Source organism: Scomber japonicus, chromosome 12 (assembly GCF_027409825.1).
Source record: "Scomber japonicus isolate fScoJap1 chromosome 12, fScoJap1.pri, whole genome shotgun sequence".
NCBI lineage: Eukaryota > Metazoa > Chordata > Actinopteri > Scombriformes > Scombridae > Scomber > Scomber japonicus.
In genome coordinates, this window is record NC_070589.1 from 22,989,635 (window position 1) to 23,008,807 (window position 19,173).

The 19,173-nt window shown below is 38.8% G+C and overlaps 3 protein-coding genes across 4 annotated transcripts; all 3 read right to left on the reverse strand.

The window, feature by feature from the left end:
- Window positions 1-182: 182 nt before the first annotated feature.
- ftr67 (finTRIM family, member 67) lies at window positions 183-6,053 on the reverse strand. Its single transcript, XM_053329353.1, has 7 exons — window positions 5,435-6,053; window positions 4,031-4,126; window positions 3,617-3,850; window positions 3,324-3,483; window positions 3,126-3,227; window positions 1,756-1,854; window positions 183-688 (listed from the first exon to the last, which is right to left on the reverse strand). Exons 1-7 carry the CDS (start codon window positions 6,032-6,034, stop codon window positions 621-623), a joined length of 1,359 nt encoding a protein of 452 aa, XP_053185328.1. The 5' UTR covers window positions 6,035-6,053; the 3' UTR covers window positions 183-620.
- Window positions 6,054-12,039: 5,986 nt separating this feature from the next.
- Window positions 12,040-13,375, reverse strand: si:ch73-52e5.2 (protein THEM6). Its single transcript, XM_053330169.1, has 2 exons — window positions 12,875-13,375; window positions 12,040-12,195 (listed from the first exon to the last, which is right to left on the reverse strand). The coding sequence occupies exons 1-2, from the start codon at window positions 13,373-13,375 to the stop codon at window positions 12,088-12,090; spliced, it is 609 nt and encodes a 202-aa protein (XP_053186144.1). The 3' UTR covers window positions 12,040-12,087.
- A 2,750-nt stretch (window positions 13,376-16,125) lies between these two features.
- Window positions 16,126-18,493, reverse strand: LOC128368922 (protein THEM6-like). Of its 2 annotated transcripts, none has more exons than XM_053329844.1 (3): window positions 18,461-18,493; window positions 16,740-17,247; window positions 16,126-16,624 (listed from the first exon to the last, which is right to left on the reverse strand). In XM_053329844.1, exons 2-3 carry the CDS (start codon window positions 17,241-17,243, stop codon window positions 16,517-16,519), a joined length of 612 nt encoding a protein of 203 aa, XP_053185819.1. In that variant the 5' UTR covers window positions 17,244-17,247; window positions 18,461-18,493; the 3' UTR covers window positions 16,126-16,516. The 2 variants fall into 2 exon arrangements, with proteins under 2 accessions (XP_053185819.1, XP_053185818.1); XM_053329843.1 differs by lacking the exon at window positions 18,461-18,493 and adding an exon at window positions 18,347-18,377.
- Between the last annotated feature and the right edge of the window lie 680 nt (window positions 18,494-19,173).

The window sequence follows — 19,173 nt, forward strand, 5'->3', positions numbered from 1 at the left end:
TGAGGGAAGATTAGAGTTCATACATCATGCTACACTGAACACAAAAGTACTGCTGTGTTTTTGTGTATGTAAAGTCAACCTGTTGTTCCACTTGAGGTCCATATTTGTCCAAAGTAAACCAGCTAGCATGCAAATAAACACCACCCTGGAGAACGACTAGTATGTACAAGTGTGTTTGCTTTTTAATGTCAGCACGTCACAAATCACAATATATTACATGTTTTTGTACAGAAATGATAGTTTGCAGAGTTCCGCCTTTTAAAAAAAAAGGAAAATAATTATAAAAGCATATCGTCATAAAAACTAAAACCATTGTGTGTTTCAAGGCAGTTCCATTGTCAATACTGAAGTGAGTTATCGTTGAGTCCTGCTTTATGCTAGTTAATACTTAATCAAGTAAGTACATTGTCAGTGTGGCACTATAAGAGTGCGTGATGCTCTCTTTCGTCCTCTTTTTGCACATACGTACAGCTGGTTGGTAAAAAACTAATACTAAAAGATGAAATATTAAATGTACAAATTCACTAGTGTCAGTGCACATCTGTGAAAGCACTTCAGAATGATAACGTTCAGCTTATGTTTGTGCATGTGAAATGTTGATCTCGATGTCCACTAGAAGTCTATTTCCTCCTGGGGTGAGCTCGCCGCTGAAGGTGCCTCTGCCTGGTTCCTGACGAGAGTTTAGAACCTGAACAGATGGAGCAGGAATTAGTTAAGAGCACTCTGACGGCAACAGAAATGATGACAGGTTTGAGGAGAGCTCACAAACATGCAGCTGACCACAAACAGCGTCAGTCATATTATTTTTCCAGTTAGATGTATTTTAACACATTTTGGTTTCGTTTCTTCTATTCTTCTATTTTGTGATTCTTTTTTAAAACTAGGAAGAAAATATGTAAATGAGGCTTTGAGGAGGAACTCATTTAAAGTTCCTTTTTCCTGTACTGTAGCTAAATGTGCATTGTGCCTGTCAAATAAACTAATATAAATACATTTAATAGGATGACAGGTTCATTTCATCACCACATTGAAAAGCTCAAGATTGCATTTTTAAATATTTCACTATATTACCAGCATTGGCAGATTGGGACATTTTTATTTAAACTGGCAGGTTAAAATTCTTCCTGGCAGGTTCTGATAATATGATCTACTTTTTGTACGACTCCTATCTGTATAAATAATAATAATAATAAATAATATAAATTGGCCCAAGTAGGATGACATTGACAAAGTAGGCTGATGTTGCGTTCATGTCACATCAGAGTTATCGTAATTATCCACTTCTTAGTAGCATTCACATCAACATTCAGGTACAATGTTTTAATCGTTACATGATAAACTCTGTAATCGTATGCTAACAGTCTTTGTGGCATGAATGTTGACGTGTGTGTGTGACTGGTTAATGTGGGAAATGTTCCCATCTCTACAATCCATCTGATTATGACGTGACAGTGGAATTGGCTTGACACAACTGGGCAGACTGGCAGACATTTTGCAGGCTGTTTAAGAAAATTTGAACACCTTGGCATCTAAACTGAAGTTTGACTGGTCTAAAATCAAAAGCTACACAAAATAAAAATAAGCTGTCATTTAGAGAAATGCGAAATAAATCGAAAATGTTTGTTACTCTCTTTCACTGAAATCATAACATTTCTGATACTGTTTGCATTTGGTTGCAATAAAATGAGCTCTACACACTGTTTTATTTATTTACTAATATTATTATTTTTTGATAAGGGTTAGGGTTAAAATTACCAAATGGTGAGAAGGCAAACGTGGGTAAAACAGGTCCTGGATTGAGGAAAGGGTTGAGAGGGCTCACAGGACTGTGGTCCAGTCCAGGTGGAGGGACAACTGCAAGCACAAAGAGAGCAAACAGCAACATTACTGCAGAGTCTCAGCTGTCTAAAGTGTCAGAAACAGCAGCTGGGCAGTGGTCATCCTCACGCTTGTGCAGAATCAGCAAACTCCACTATTGAAATCAACATGCTGTTTGGTCTTGTACACAGACTGAGTTTATCTAGATTATATCCAGATCAAGATGCCACATTTATATTTAATGTGTGTGTAAACATCACAGCCTAATATTCAATCTGAAACGCCACTTTGTTACCACTACAGCCGGACAGATCATGGATTTTTAGGAAGATACTAAGATACTAAGACATTTGAACGTTTAAAAATCTACTTCACAGCCCGAGATGGGACATGGAGAAAAAACACATCTACCTATATTCAACCTATCGTGCTCTCGGTTTAATCATTTGTACTCCCAATTTAACACCCTCACCCTCATGCCATCCTCTCATTCTGCATACTCCCTCACTGTGGAATATTTGGATTTAATAAGGCTTTATTCTGATCTTTATTTAAGATATGGACTCTTATACTTTGGGTTTTGTCAAGTAAGAATGAGACTGTGTTATCCCTTGTGATCCCTTAAACATATTCAGCTGGATAACTGATTTTTTTGCCATAAAAACTTTCATGTACTTGCAGATGTCTTCTACAGTTCATAAAACCCAGCTTCAGGCTGCTGCAGTGCTTCATAGATACGCACAGCTAATCAAACCCTGGCTGTGCCCTCTGCAGGAGGGGGACAGGCAATATAGATAAAACCAGCAAACCAAGAGCACCAATTATTTCATTAAGAGCATGAATTTGCTTTCTGAAGCCCTGTTTGGCCTCCATAGAGAACAATATATCAGCCAATAGTGTATTTTTTTTGTAGCTATTACATGAACAAACAATCTTCATATGAATCCTTTGGTTGTTTCTTTAAAATAATTGTAACCATGAGAAAGTTCAAAATCAACTTGTCAGCACTCTCTGGTGGACAAATGATGTAATGACAACACTTTTAAACTGCCTCAAACCTAATTTAGCTTTTCAGTATAAAATGTCTTCTTATTTATCAGCTGATGTATATATCAATATCTATATGTGATTAAAAGTGATTAGAGATGCATTTACTTTCATACTGAGCAATTCAAATGCATCCCTCAATACTAAAAGTGGTTTAAGGGACTGGATCTCAGAGCGTCTTCAATGCATTTTTGGGTGTTTTGCCATAAATTCAGTAAAACATATTTTATAGACGAGCATGAACTGGTTTATAGACTCACCTAGTGTTGCTTCCATTTGTGAAGTTGACGCAGTATCAGCAGGCTGTGTATTATCTAACTGAACACCGGGATGTGGAGCCCCAACAATGACTACATCTCTCACTACAAAAGTATAAAAGAAAGACAATTCACATCAACAGAGATAAGAGAGTCCGTTATGTCAGATAAAAACTCTAATAGCTACCCTTTCTTCTTTACCTTTTTCGTAGATGCTGACAAATCCTCCCTGGCAGACCTCCTGCAACAGTCCTTTAAAATCTGACACAGCTGTCATCACAGGGCCAAAGGTGAGGTTGGGGTCCATGGTGATTGAAGGCAAAGTTGACAGCACTGGTGGAGGTTGGAGCGAATGACAGCTCTAGTATGACAAACACAGACGCCATTTGTAGTTAAGTTACTGTCCCTGAAAATCTGAAAACTGCCACAAATAACCCTGAAGACTTTTGTTTCTATTTAACATGTAACAAAGACTTTCCAAAACAAGTATTTACATCAAGGAAATGGATGTGGTCTTCAGTGCGAGACAGTTTGTCGAGTTCAGCCTCATTCTTTTTCTGCTCAGCGATCTCCTTCTGTATCTTCTCCAGCAGCTGCTCGGCCTGACTGACGACCGTCTTTTCCTGGGCTCTGATCAGCTCTCTCACCTCGAACCGCTTCAGCTCAATGGAGCGAATCAGTTCAGTGAAGACGGCATCGCTCTCTTCAGATGTTGCCCGAGCAGAGCGCTAGAGGGAGACACACAACAAGGAATTTCTTAAGAAGTTCAGACAGTAAATTGAAACAACCATCTGCTACTTTGAGAGTGTGTTATAGAGTGTGGCAGTAGAGAGAGTCTGGTGATAAAATAACATGATGAACTGGTAGCAGCTTTTATACATAAGATCAAACTGGTGGATGACACTTACAGTGAGAGAAAAGATGGCATGTCTCAAATCCTGGGCATCCTTCTCTCTTTGCTGGATTCTCAGCTGAGAGCTTTGCTTCATGTCGCCGAGCTGCCTCTGAGGAAAAATGTTAAGCTTACAGTTCATTTTACTTCACTGAAATGTGACATTCATAGTTTACAGTATGTTCCTATACATGCTAAGGCCTGTGATTCAGTCATCTCAGAGGAACACGTGAGATATCAGTCAAATCTAATTTGTTGCAGCACTTAAAGTTGTGAAACAGGTTGTACATATCATAGTTAAAGCCTTCCAGCTGTTTAATACTCAGTTTTCAAACTAGATGCAACAATTAACGTTCAACCAAGTCTGCATCAGATTTATATGACCTCCTTATATGAATGTCCTGTTAGATTTGTGAAACCTTATTCTGCTTGTGAAAACTTTAAAAGTGGAGATTTCTCCAGTTCTGATTCATCCAAATTGCATTGGGTCTAAATTTTAAAAATGTATTTTTCCTCAGTGGCCAATGTAAAAAATACTCCATTACAATAAAAGTCATGAAAAATCTTATGTTAGTTAAAGTACATATGAATTATCAGTTTGATCTAGTAAAAAAAAAAGGTATTAGCAGCAAAATGTAGTTTAAGTATTACAGTAAATGTAGTGTTTTGGTCCCTCTTACTGATATATTATTATATATGACATCATTAGATTATTAATCCTAAAGCATCAGTGTTAGAGCAGCATGTTACTGTTGTAGCTGCTGGAGGTGGAGCTAGTTTACATTACTTTATATACAGGTAGCTAGTTTAGTCCAGTGTTTCTCAACTTAGGGGTCGGGCCACTCCAAAAGGTCACCAGGTAAATGTGAGGGGAGGGGTGGTGAGATGATTAATAGGAGAGGAAAAAACACAATTCAAATACAGAAATGTGTTTACAGTTTTTGGACTTTGTCTTTGAACTTTGAACTTTTAGTCAAATATTGGATCATTTGAACATTTATTGAAATGAAACCATGTGAGAAGATTAGAGGGGAAATCACTATTTGGTGCAGCTGTTAACAATTAATAGACATCTGAAATGTGACTACACGCTGGTGTTTGTAAGATGTCAAAAGACAAAAAGGTTGAATGGTTTCACTTTTAACATGTGTTGTATTTAAAAAGCTTGTTATACTACCCATGGTGTCAAATGTGCATCTGAAAAGTAACTAAAGCTGTCAAATAAATGTAGCTGAGTAGAAAGAACAACATTTCCTTCTGAATTGTAGGAGTGTAAGTATAAAGTAGCATAAAATGGATATACTCAAGCAAAGTACTACACCTGAGTAAATGCACTGTAACTTTCGACCCCTTACTGTATTTAAAGTGTTTGAGCAGCTGTCAGGCGTCCTGTCTTGACTCGATCAGACAACATGATTACCTGTTTTTGTTGTATCTCAGCCTCAGCCAGCACCGTGTCGTGTCCTTTGTGCTGGTCTGTCAGACACAGGTAACAGATGCACTGCTTGTCCGTGTGACAGTAAACCTCCAGCAACTTCCCGTGCTGAGGACAGATCGTCTCCTGGAGCTTTTTGGTGGCTGAAACCAGCTTGTGCTTCTTGAAAACAGCGGACTCGTAGTGAGGCTGGACGTGGACGTCGCAGTAGGACGCCAGACACACCAGACACGAGTTGACAGCTTTGTTTTTCCTCCCAGTGCAAACATCACACTCCACGTCGTCCGCCTCGGCAAAACTTTGGTTTGCGGGTGTTTGCGTGGCCTCCTGCAGTCCAGTCTTTTTAAATCTCTCCACTACGTCGGCCAACATGGTGTTTCTGGCGAGTGAGGGCCTCGGGTTGAAGCTCTGCCTGCACTGCGGACACACGAAGACCCCCAGGTAGTCGTCCTGGTCCCAGTAGTTCTCGATGCAATCCGAGCAGTAGCTGTGTCCGCACGGGATGGTCACCGGGTCCCGCAACACGTCCAGACATACCGAGCAGTTGAACTGGTCCTTGTCCAGCACCACACCGGCCTGAGCCATCGTCAGATAAACAGTGAGACTGGTGAGGAAGGGTGGAGAAGAGTCAGGAACCAGTGAGACCGACACAGGCTTTGTTTACAGGAAGTGAACGGAGGGGGCGCGGCTAGCTGGGAAGTCGCTTCAAAATAAAAGACATTTAAACGCTATTTAATATTTAAAGATCCAGATCTTCCAGATGTGTAAACATATAAGAAGAACATGCACAAAAACAATACTCTGCTTTCAATAATAATTTGCATATGGTATGTTTTCTCCACAAAAAAGGATATTTACCACATTCGAATCCTTACAATTCAAAATAAAAGCCATTTAAAATCCTCTAGATGTGTATGAGGGGTGGAAGTTACAAAAATTAATTGATAAAATTGGAGGTGATGACAAATCCATGTGAACCGAAAAAGAGGGGTACAAATGGATATGAAATGAAAAATAGAGTGATAAATTATCAAATGATTTGATTAATTTAAAGTCAAGTTTATTAAAACAGTCGTGACATAATGAAAACAACCATTTTCTCCGTCTAACATTCATTCATCATTCACAACACAAAATTGCAATTTATCATTTAAGAAAAGCGGCCTCAAGGATGGAAGTCAAAAAATAATAATTTAAAAATAAATGGAAGTGATTAAAATGCTTATGAATATATATGTATAATATATATATAAATTACATTGATACTATCTCTCTATATATGATATATACACTCTAAAGGCCCATTTGCTCAACGTTAAATACGGATACGGATAAGGACGGAGCCTTCTGTCCATGCTCTGCGTTCATTTCATCCGTATTTCTGCACGTTTCCATAAAGCTTACGGATAATTTGAATTTGATGCTGGGTCCACAAAAAAAGAATGTGTGCAAGTTATTCATGTTAATATTTGTAAGAAGCAGCAAATCTGCAAATAAACGCTGACTTTGACAGTTTATACGCTTTCCTCCTTGAAAGAAGCTCCAACCACACAACAAGCACTTTTATACAAGTCCTCCTTTCTCCCAAAAGAAACAAAGGATTACCTCGAGGAATAGATTGAGGAGGTATTTGAAGACCTCACAAAGACAGATAATGGAGGAGAGAAGTTGGAGAAATGTTCTAACTTTGAAGAGGACATTGAAGAGGCCCTGAGCTCTCCATGGGACACTGAGGATGAAGAGGATACTCATGAAGAGATTAACAGGGAGATTAAGGAAGGATTCATACTGGAACATTTCCAGTATGAAGAGGAAGATGTGGAGGAGGAGGAGGTTGCTGAGGATGTTGAGGAGCAGTCCATTGCCTCTGAAAAGGAAAATTTCTCCTATTCTTCCTTCAGTGAGGAATCAGAAAATCATGATTGCCTTGAGGGACATGACTGAACTATTGATCTGGAGGACAACGGAAAAGCCAAAGACAATGCAGATCAGGAACAAATAGCAAAAGCTAGGGGGTCTAGAGACGTAATTTTAACTCCTAAATTCATCATAATTGTTTGAACAAAAAAATGACTTGAAATATCAATAAGTCTCACTTAAATTTGAAACCTGAATTTTGCCCCCCTCGTTGGGACCCATAATGCTAACGCCTATTAGCATACCATTGACATCACTGTACAATTTATATTCAGTATTTGAACAAATGTTGGATTGAAACCTTAACCCTTACCCTAACCATTAACACTGCATCTAATAATCCAGTTAGCCAGGGGGCTAATCTCTAAACTAATATGCTAATATGAAGCTAATATGCACATTGCACACACACACTTCAGTGGAAAGGTCCTCACCGGGGAAATTCATACACTGCTACCGTGTGTGACGCATACACATGGACCATGTGAATTTTTCAATTGACATACATTCACTTCAAGTGATGAAATGTATGTCAATTGAAAAATAGAGTGATAAATTACCATGGTCAGACATTGACAAACAGTGAGACGGGTGAGGAAGAGTAGAGAAGAGTCAGGAACCTGGCTTTGTTTACCGGAAGTTAACGAAGGGGGCGTGGTCATCTGGGAAGTCGCTTCAAAATAAAAGCAATTTAAACGCTATTTAATATTTAAAGTCCTTGTAAAGTCAGTTCATTGAATTACTTCTAAACACATTTTACATGTTGGAAAATGTTTACAGAAAACATGTGTAAAGGCAGATATGCAGTACTGAAATGTGGAGATAGAGCCTTAAACTGTGTGTACGTGTTGTTATTTGGCGTAATACAACAGTAACGTCACATTTTGGCATTATGTGTGACCACCGTGATTGATGAGACAGGGTACAGATTCAGTGGACACAGACTGGTTGTCACAGGCTGTGTTCACTGTGCACAGGAAAAAGTGGGTATTGCTGTATATTAGCTGCTAAATAACTTGCCATAACCTGATAGACAGACAAACGCCACCAGATTAATTAGTGGTTATTCTTTTTTAAAATTCATATTTGTTGTTGTTTGTTTGCTTCTTTGTTTACAGGAAGTTAACTGAGGGGGCGTGGTCAGCTGTGAAGTCGCTTCAAAATAAAGCCATTTAAACTATATTTAATATTTAAAGATCCAGATCCTCCAGACATGTAAAAATATAAGTACATGTACAAAATAATAATAATAATAATAATAATAATAATAATAATAATAATACTGTGCTTTCAGTAATAATTTGTTTTCTCCGCAAAAAAATTATATTTACCACATTCAAATCCTACAATGGCTTTTTCTTCCTCCCTCATTTAAGTTGTAAAGTCAAATATGTTAATTTGAATTAATGAGGTAACACAATGATGATTAAGCCTATGGCTTGCTGATGAAAGCTCTTGCATTTGATTATGATTATTACAAACCTAGTGTCGGGAGACCAGGATGTAAAGAGAACTGGATACAGGAAGAGCCCCAGGCTTTGAAGATGTTTTTCCCATAGGCTTACACTGTGAAAGAAACGTCTGTAAATCAGCGGATACATTTTTCTTCGTGGCACAATTCCATCACAAAATGACGGAATTTGATCCATTCAGCCCTATTATATTTTGAAAGTTTAGAAGAGCTGCACAATTTAACCAATTTAACTTCATTCAAGTTAGCCCCAGGGATAAACTGGGAGTTAGTGGTCTTGGCCAGTGGAAGTCTCTTGTGAGCATGCTCTATGCAGTATGTTTTCAGGAAGTGGCATTTTTGGCTTCATGTGCCACTGGGCAACGTTCTTGGCAATGAATTGGATCCCGCCTCTGATGCTGTATTCAGTTCTCTTTATACATTCATGGTGGCAAAGTTCCCTTCATGCATTCATATCACAAGTGACACACTTTTCTATTGCCCAATGGTTGATCTTCCAGAGAGGGTAGGCGGCTAGATAGAAGAATACTAGTAGAGAAGTCACTCTTCTATTCACTTATGTGTGAAGCCGGCTGTAAGTAGATCCAGCTTCAGCTGCAGCACGGATTTGCAGTATCCATCCAACACATCCACTTTACTACATGACACCCCCACTTGGTTAGATTTAGGCATGAGGAGGGGGTTAAGGGTCAGATGTGTCCTGTAGTAAAGTGGGTGTGTTGTGTATGGTTAGGCTGAGTCTGTAAGTTGCTTACCCTTCTCACTGGCTGCCTGATCCATTCTGCAAATGTACAAAATGCTACAAGACACCCACTGGAGATACTTGATGCTACCCCTAACCATAATCATCTGCTCATTGCATATGCCTAAAATGGATCGGGCCTCCAGTATGGATTGGACATTCAAAAAGCAGCATACTAGTTTTTTTCTGGGCTCTGCTAGTGTGATGTCACACAGCAAATAAACAAAATATAAACCAATTAAAATGAACAAATTTGTAATTTATGTTTCAGTTGTGGTCCAATCACTACAAGAGCACACCTCACAAGCTCTGGGATGAGAGAGAGGACACGGGGAAACTTTCCTCTCTACTTTCCACGCTCTTTACTTTTGTTTATTTGATGGTGTTTCCACCTTACAACACATCATTCACTATTTTGACAATCATGCACACTAACACTACTGATTTACTGATTGCCACACTTCATACCATTTTTTGATATTTGGTTGTGAGTTAATTCAAATAAATTAGGATTTCCTTACTTTAACGTCTTGTGTCACCTCGCATTATTTGTCATGGTTTTGAGGCGACCGTGACAAGACATTTTTGCTCCTTTCAAAGTAAGTTTAGTTGGTGTTACATTGGTTGGACACCAAAAGTGAGTTGGTATTGAATCACCTATTATGTCTACCTTTTTTATCCACATACCTAATGGAGGAAACCAAACTTTGTGGACAGTCATCTCTGTGCTTTGACTCAGCTGAAAATAAATATCCGCATCTTCTTCCATGGACGCTTATTTTCTGTACAGTTAGGAGTTTTTTATATTAAAAAAAAAACATTTTATGCGCTGCAAATATAGCAATCAAAAATATATATTTTGGCTGTGTTGTGTGTTATATAGTAGTGCAACATTTCTCTCTAAAATGTTGTGGAGTAGAAGAAGCAGAATTGGAAATACTCCAATCCAGTAAAAGTATGTCACAATTAAACAGCAAATGTATTTAATTATATTCTTCTACTCCCAAAAGGCCCAACCAAGGAATGCAACAAATCACTAAGGGCCAATCTGAGAAAGACATTCTTCAAGTCAGAAAAAAAAGTGTCGTAGATATGTTTGTCTGGAGCATAGACTGTATATTGACTGTACCAGTAGCGATCTCATACAGACTGAATAGTGGAATTGAGCTGCATATAGGTAATGATGAACATCCTGGTCCATACTCAGTATAAGCCCATAAACTACAGTACATTAGTAGTTCAGGTTATTACTGTATCAAAAACATATGTAAGGCAGGCCACATCGCTGAGGTCCAATCACCCAAACATGGTTTCCAAAGCATTTTTAATTAAAATGCCTTCAAGTAATTAATACAATAAATAATGTCTGGTACATTAACACATTTCAATGATCATAAATAAGTGGAAAATAAAAGGACAATGCATATTTTCAAGCCTTAAACAGTACTTTGTTATCAGTGCATTAATAACATAAATGACATTTAAACATACATCTTTTTTTTAAATGGACTTCATTTTTCCTCCTTTCAGAATAATACATTACTTTGGTCACAAAATAAAGCTTTTATGCATTAAAGGGAAGGTTCCAGATTTCAAAAGCCTGTCTCGGTGAAAACAAGCATCATCCTAACGTTCTGTTTATTGTGCGTTGCAGGTTTTGAAAAGTTGCCAGCAACCTCTTATAATCTTTTGCTTATTATGCCTGTCAATTTGGATTCAAGCACATTCTGCTAAAATTACATGCAATTCCAGTCAAGCATCCCCCCCTTTAAATGCACAAACAAAAATAATACTGTATTGATAAATGGATCCCTCAAAATCAAATAATCCTCCTCAGATTGTTAACAGGAATTGCGTTTTTCTGCTCATTCGGGACGACTTGTGCAAAATGCTAATGGATAGATTAAAACAGCAGTCAGTACATGTTCATGAGGTCCCATTCAAGTATTTCATCACCTACATTTTTGTAAAAAGTTCATCTGTAACTGAAATTGTAACTGTCAACAATTAATTGAGAGAAACAGGCACAAAAAATTATTCTGTTTGTTTCAAAACATGCACTGATGTCATTGATGTGGAAGATTATCTTTTGGCTCTACATGCATATCTGAAGTTAGGGTTTCGCTAAATGATAATGAAGATGCCTAAAGCCAGTCTATTCACAGTCAACTACTAAATAAGCTGCAAGGATAAAGCTAGGTACTTGTGTGACTTTCTTCTGAGAAAACAACTTTCATTATGATTCCAATGCACAACTGCATTTTTAAACATGGAATATCTTACAAGTTCAAGTTTTTATAATAAGCTCTCTGAAGTATTTCTGTTCACATACAAAAATACACACAACAGGTACAGCAGGATAGACCCAAAACAAATAAGTGGAATCTTTTAAGTCAACTAAAAACTCTCTACAGTGTTTAACTGTGTGTGTGTGCTTGTATGGTTACTGTATATGTGCGTGCAATGCAAATGATATGTGGGACTACACTCATGGTACATGGTGTGGCTTCACTTGTTCTTTTCTTCCAGTCCGCTCTCTGCTCTCAGAGCCTGGCTGCTGGCTGAAATGAAGCTGATCCAGTGTTTGAGGTCTTCGGGAAACTCCGGGCACTCAATCTGCACACACAAACAAAATGAGAAGAAACGTGAAACAATTTAGATTATAAATGAATAATTGAAAGGTCCCCTTCAGACATGTTCCAACACATCTATGAAAAACTTAAACATGGGCTTTATAAAATGTTATAAAATCCTTAACTCATTCATTTAACATGAGCACAGAGAAACTTTCCTCTACAGTACATGAAAACAGCCTTCTCATGTCAAACTGGACATACATCATTCTGCACAGTGAAGCTCAAACATGCAACTGAAGCAACAAGAAGCAAAACTTTTGAGTGGAGGAGAACTTAAAGTTGTTTTTTTTAAAGGAAAACAAACCAACAATCCTAAATACCAGCTTCTCAAAGTTGGGCATTTAATGCTCTCCTTTGTCTTGTGTGAAAGTACACTTAAAATCTTTGGCTTTTGAATGTGTGTTTCTAAACAAGACATTTACAGCTGTCACCTTAGGTTTCATAAACTATTCATGGATATTTGTCAGTAGTGATTCATGAATTATAATTGGGTTAAAGTGTCTACCATGAACAGCATTGTCCCTGGCCAAGCACTTATTTTGCACGTCATTACCATCTCTCTCCCCTCACTTCTACTCATAAACATGAAAACAAAACAAATGCCATGTTAGTCAATAATAAAAAAAACAAATACTTTAATCCATCTCCTGTTATCACACCTTCCTTTTGCAGACAAACTCAATGATCGTCTCCGGGCTGCAGCGCACGACATTCTGCCTGCAGAGCATAATTGCAGAGACAAAACCATCTTTCTTGGACACAAAGCGCTGTTCCAAGTAAAAGGCCTTCTCGTCCCATCCCACCACTTTGGTCCGAATCTCAAAAGCCTCGCCGAAGGCCAAAGAGCGTCGGTAGCGAATGGTGGAGGCCCCTACCACCATCTTGGCCCCCAGTTTGTGTGAGGCCATGAACAGTCCATTTCGCATGTAATGGTGGAAGCGGGCAAAGTCACACTCCCTTAGGTATCGGGAGTTGTTCATGTGGCCCATATAGTCCAAATCGTGGGGAAGGACCATGCCATCAATACTTTGCTCTGCTAGGATGTCCCATATTCGGGGTTGGAACCATGCCTGGAAGAAAACCTGGGCCCCGCGTAGGAAGTACCACACATCCACACTGCAGAAGAGCAGGAGGAGGACTCCCAGCGCCAGCAGCAACATCTCTCTGAAACAATACAAACATTATTAAGACAACTTTAAAGTTCAATTACACACACATATATATATACACACACAAACACCTCCATGTGACTGACACAGCAGAGTTTTTATGACAGCCCACAATAACTTAATCTCAAACACACTAATGTAAAGCAGTTATTGTTTCATAAATTCATCAGCACTCTCACTATCCAACTAAAAATGCACCTTTGACCTCATCAATGACAATGCAGATGCACAGTGAAACAAGTCTGTGTTTTTTGTTTCACTCGTTAAACCGAAAATATATTGAATTAAATCAAAATACGGAAGCTGTATATTGCCACAATCATCCAGTTCAACCTTGGACGAAGCAGGAAGGTAACACCGCTGCATTCAGATGAACGGGGCGCAACCTGCTGTCACAGCCAAATCTGTTAGCTTAGCTGCTAGCCACCAGTAAGTTGGTGGCCTCGGCGTAATAAACACACTCCAGCAGCGGAAGCGTGCATCCGCTATTCCTTACAGTCAAGAGGGAAAATATAGAGAGCGTAAAATGATCTTGTCGTGACTGTAAAAACTTACTGTGCGTCCAGAAGAGAGTGCTAACATTGGATGCGATTCAACTTCAGGAAACCGGTAGAATGAATGAACACGACTTCCGGGACTGTGACGACGCTCAACGCGGTTGGTTGGCTTGTCGGCATGGTTACACGTTTCAAGATTCAGCGATTGACGTCATCATCATCAATCAGACGCTTTATTCTGTGCTTTCTGCTATTAACATGAATCCTCAAATAGCAAAAAATCATAAAAACGTGAATAAATGTAAAAGGCTATTTTAATCCTGTTAATGAAGAATTCCAGAACTGCAAATCCCTGAATTTTACATCTTTGAAATAAAAAAGAATTGCTAAGATGTGGTAAAGATTAGACATGGTAGTTATGGTGCATGTGCTTCTCAGATCCATAACATTTATGGGGTGCCCCTCGCCATGCTCCAAGGCCTTGGCAGACAGGTTACTGGGGCAATACACTTGTCAAATGCTTATGCAAGCATGACTTATGGAGAATGTAGGAAAGACACAAATCTCCTGTGGCTCTGAAGACAAAAACTTACTTGATTTTGACTCTCAGTACTGATAATCAATGTGAAAAAGGACAATAACTACTCTTTTGAATTTTAAACTATGAGGTTGATGTGGAACTTTATGGCGGTACAGCAATGTCGATCATTATATATGATGATGATTGTGCTAAAATGACATTGTTGTTTTAGCCAACCTTTGGTGGATTCAAACGGTATGGAGGACCAGGGGCATGAAAAAATATACACTATACCTTGATTTTTTAAATATACTTTATTATATCTTTGTACAAGGAGTATTCAATGTACAAAAGTAAAAGAAGCTAATTCAATACAACAATAATACATAATTAAACAGAGTTCCTTGGTAGTTGAGTGGTTACTGCACATGCCACATAATGGTGACATCCTGGGTTCAATTCCAATAAGAGACCTTCATTGTATGTCATTCCACTCGTGTACCAGATGCACAAGTTGTAAGATTTATAAGTGTCTTACCTCTGCAGTGGCTTTAATATGAACTTTATTTCTATTTAACACTACATACATTAAATCATATCTCATTAAACATCCAATATACTACTACTACCTTCCTACTTGTGGAGACCCATGCAGAATAAAAACTTTTTTTTTTTAATAAAGGTGTGCACACACAGTGGGTGGCACTGATGGCCACTTGCCTATGTGTGGGAGATGGAAGTTGTCCACACCAGGATTTGAACCCTTTTCCCCCAGGGGAAGAGACCAGTGATCATACAAATGCACCACAGGAAGATTTCTGCAGTGACTGCTCAATTCATCCCTTTCACCCTACCATCACCGAATATCAGCACCTACCACTCCCATCGCACACCTTCAGGGACATGGGTAACCTTGTTCTTCCCATTCAGCCGACTTTTTGGGATCTGCCTCATCCTGTCTTTGTTCCTCACTGTGGCAGCTGGATAGATCAGTGGTTAACATTGCTGACTTTGGCGATTGTAGGTTCAATTTCCGGTGGAGTGGACCCTTAGGTAAAGCCTGTGATGAGTGAAACCTCTGGTTAACAAGATGCACCCCAGGTGTCAAGAAACCAGGGCAACTTGATGACTGGAACGAATGTAGAACAAAATGGAAATGTTGCAATGCTACTATACAACTAACCCCAGTGAGAGGGGTAACACGCATGGGCTTGTGGGATGTATGTTGAGGGGTCAGGGCCCCTAAACTGCAGTATCAACTGCTCAAATAATTGTCTTAACTTATTTTTTAACCCATATCTCACTGATTTAGCCCGGTTGAAATATTATATCAAATATTGGCCGATAATATCGGCTGAGCGATTTGTTTTGTTTTGTTGTTTTTTTGGCTACTCAATCAAATGCCACATTTCTGTGGTGGTTGTCATTAGTTAAATCATTGTGGCATAAAACATTTTTAAACAAAATGGTACTGTCACACTCTAAATGACTGTTTTGGGGAAAAAAGCATGATAAAAGTGAAACTTTTATGCATGTAGTGTAACATAAGTCTGTTGTTTCAGTTGGGTGTTGAACCAACTATTCATTGTCAAAACAACTTTGGTTTAATTCTTGTTTATTGCATTGCATCTTTTTCTGATAGCTGTGTTTTCGCCAATATTGTCTTCATCGTTTCATAACTGCATCCATGCAATAATAAAGAGGGAAGAAGAATGTAGTAGGACTTCAAAACTGAATTGGTTTATTGCTGCCATAGTGCAAGAACATACACTTTATACAATCATATTGCTTTTCTATTGTACCAGTAAGTGAGGATTGCAAGAATATATAATTTATCCAATCATATTACTTTTCTATTGTACCGGTAAGTGAGGATTATTTTCAACCTTGCTATCGACATGGTTAGCTGGTTACTCCAGTGACATGTATTGGGATCTAAGTAAAGCTAGTTTTCAGAAGTGTAGGCACAAGTGTGTTTAAGTCAAGTAAATGTCATCACTGAAGACAGACAACAGTGGACAAAATTTTCCCTTAGATAACTTTGATACATTGGCAGGTTAATTAGTTGGCTAAACAAAAAGCCAATCTTTATAACTGCATGTGCAATGTCCAGCTTTATTTGTTCTTCTCCTCTAGTCCACTCTCTGCCCTGAGGGCCTGGCTGCTGGCGGAGATGAAGTTGACCCAGTGCTGAAGGTCCTCTGGGAACTCTGGGCACTCCACCTGCAAAAAGTAAACCATAGTATCAAAGTAAAGTACCTTTAATTGACAGAGGATTTGTATATTTTTGCTATTTGCATTTGTGACAACTGGCTTCTTTAAAAACACCCTTCCTTACCTTCCGCTTACACAGGTGCTGCATGATTTTGTCCGGGCTGCTGCGTATGACACTCTGCTTGCAGTACATGACAGCACACACCAATCCATCCTTTGTCGACACGAATCTCTGCTCCAGGAAAAAGGCTTTGTCATCCCATGTGACGATCCGACTCCTCAGCTCATAACCTTCACCGATACATAGAGCCCTGCGGTAACGGATGGTGGTAGCCCCGACCACCATGGAGGTTCCGAGGGCTCGCAGGGCCTTGAACACACCGTTACGTGTGTAGAGAGAGAAGCGGGCAAAGTCACACTCACGCAGGTAACGAGCATTGTTCATGTGGCACATGTCGATGTCGCGGGGAGTGACGCGGCCTGTCACGATCTGCTCTGCTGTGATATCCCAGACTGGAGGCTGGAACCAGGCGCGGAGGATCACCAAAGGCACCCGTAGGAAGTACCATACATCCAGACAGCAGAAGAGAGCCAGCAAGGCAGTGAGCACCCACAAAACCCACCACATCTCTCTGTGGAAAGCACAAACACAAATGCAAGAAGCAGGTTACTGTGATGTGAAAACTGGATGTAATTTAAGAAGCCAAGCTGAGGTGTGGTAGTTATGGTGGCTTGTAAGGAGTGTCCAGTAAAAACTGTTTTCAAGACATAAAACTGAATTAATTGCACAGCTTGTACTCAACTTAATGCTACCATTTTATAAGAAAATGACAAAATAATAACCTTTTGTTTAAATATTTGCTTTTCTCTTAATGCTCACTTTGCATTATTTAAGTAATTAAGCCCCAGATATGCTGCTGTAAGTAAAAATTGTTTCTCACTCTTTTCTCATTAGAAGTAAAATACCTCTTGAAACTCCCCCCCCCCCCACCCCCCCACACACACACATATATGGTACTTTATTGATGATTAAGAACCTGCTTTTCTTCCTTGTTATCCTTGAATCATACATTTCTTATAGACATTTACAGTAACTTATATCAAGGATTGAGGTTTATTAATTGTCCTTTACACTGACCAATTCTTCTCATCCTTTTTTAAGCAGGCATATTTTTCTCATTTGTATTTCATCTGACAAAAACATAATGTTGGATTTGTGTAGAGACAACAGACCCATTGTGATTTAGTTTGACTGTGTCTCAAAGTGAGGGTTATTTCCACTTTACAGGATACCTGTGAACTGATGTCACAAACGTAAAGGTGAAAACAAGTTCTGCAGGAAAGTCTGGCTTCCTCTCTCTCTCTGCAAAAACAGAATGCTGTTGAGAAAAAGTTAAAACTAAGTTAAAAATCTGTCAATGTTGGCTATAAAATACTGGATACCTGCATTTTAAAAAGCCACGCCTGCTTGTAAACAGATTTTTCATTCAATATATTATTATACACTGATCACACCCTCAAAAGCAGGTGTTATTCGCAAGGCTATGCTAACTAACCTAGAGAAAATCATAATTAGTTCACCATGACTTTGCAATAACTGCAAAAGTAATGGTCAATGGATCACTGCATTTAGTCAATAGTCTGGAAGTGGTCTTGTGTCAGAAATGTCATTCACCAGAGTTGAAAACACTGATTTCAATGTTGTTAATTTCACATTCACGTTAATGTTACCTGTTGAAACAGTAGCTTATCTTTAACATGCAAAAAACCCTAACCAGGACAAACTGGAAAAGTAGAGAAGCAAACTCACAGCTTAAACTTTAAAGGTAAATCCAGTAGACTCACCTCACTGCTGCCTTGTTTCCTCCTAAATCTGCGGAGTCGACACACTCAAAATAACGTGATTCAAGTCCAACCATACAGTCACAGTCAAAAGTTTTCACCATAAATTCAAAACACATCCGGTTACGACCTTCAACATAAAAGCCTCACCGATAAAATGTGTTCCAAACGTTCGTTAAATAGCAGCGAACAGAGGAAGAATCTACTGATATGTAGTGAAGTATTGATTTCGTATTGTGTGTGTAGGGCTGTGTTTCACACATGTACACGTTTAAGGACATTTTAATGTGAGGGAAAGAGCTCTGCATTTTATTTTGACGTCCCTGTTTCCATGGATCCCGCTCGCCTGCTCCTGGAAACGCATCCACAGAAAACCTGGACGTGACGTAGGAGCAGAATGGGCGGCAATGATTGAGTTCATAAATTGAGACTTTATTAACCAATTTTGACTCTCATTTGGTCAAAATAATCAACGTAATGACAGTAATTGTTGCGTTTTGTAGCAGGCATCACTGTAGAAAGTAAGTAACTGAGTACATTTACACTCAAGTACTGAATTTAAATACAATTTTGAGGTACTTCTACTCTACTTGAGTATTTCCATTTGATGCTACTTTATATTTCCACTCCACTATAATTCAGAGGAAAATATTGCATTTTTTTACTTTACACTACACTCTTTTAGTTACTTTTCAAATGAAGATTTGACACTATGC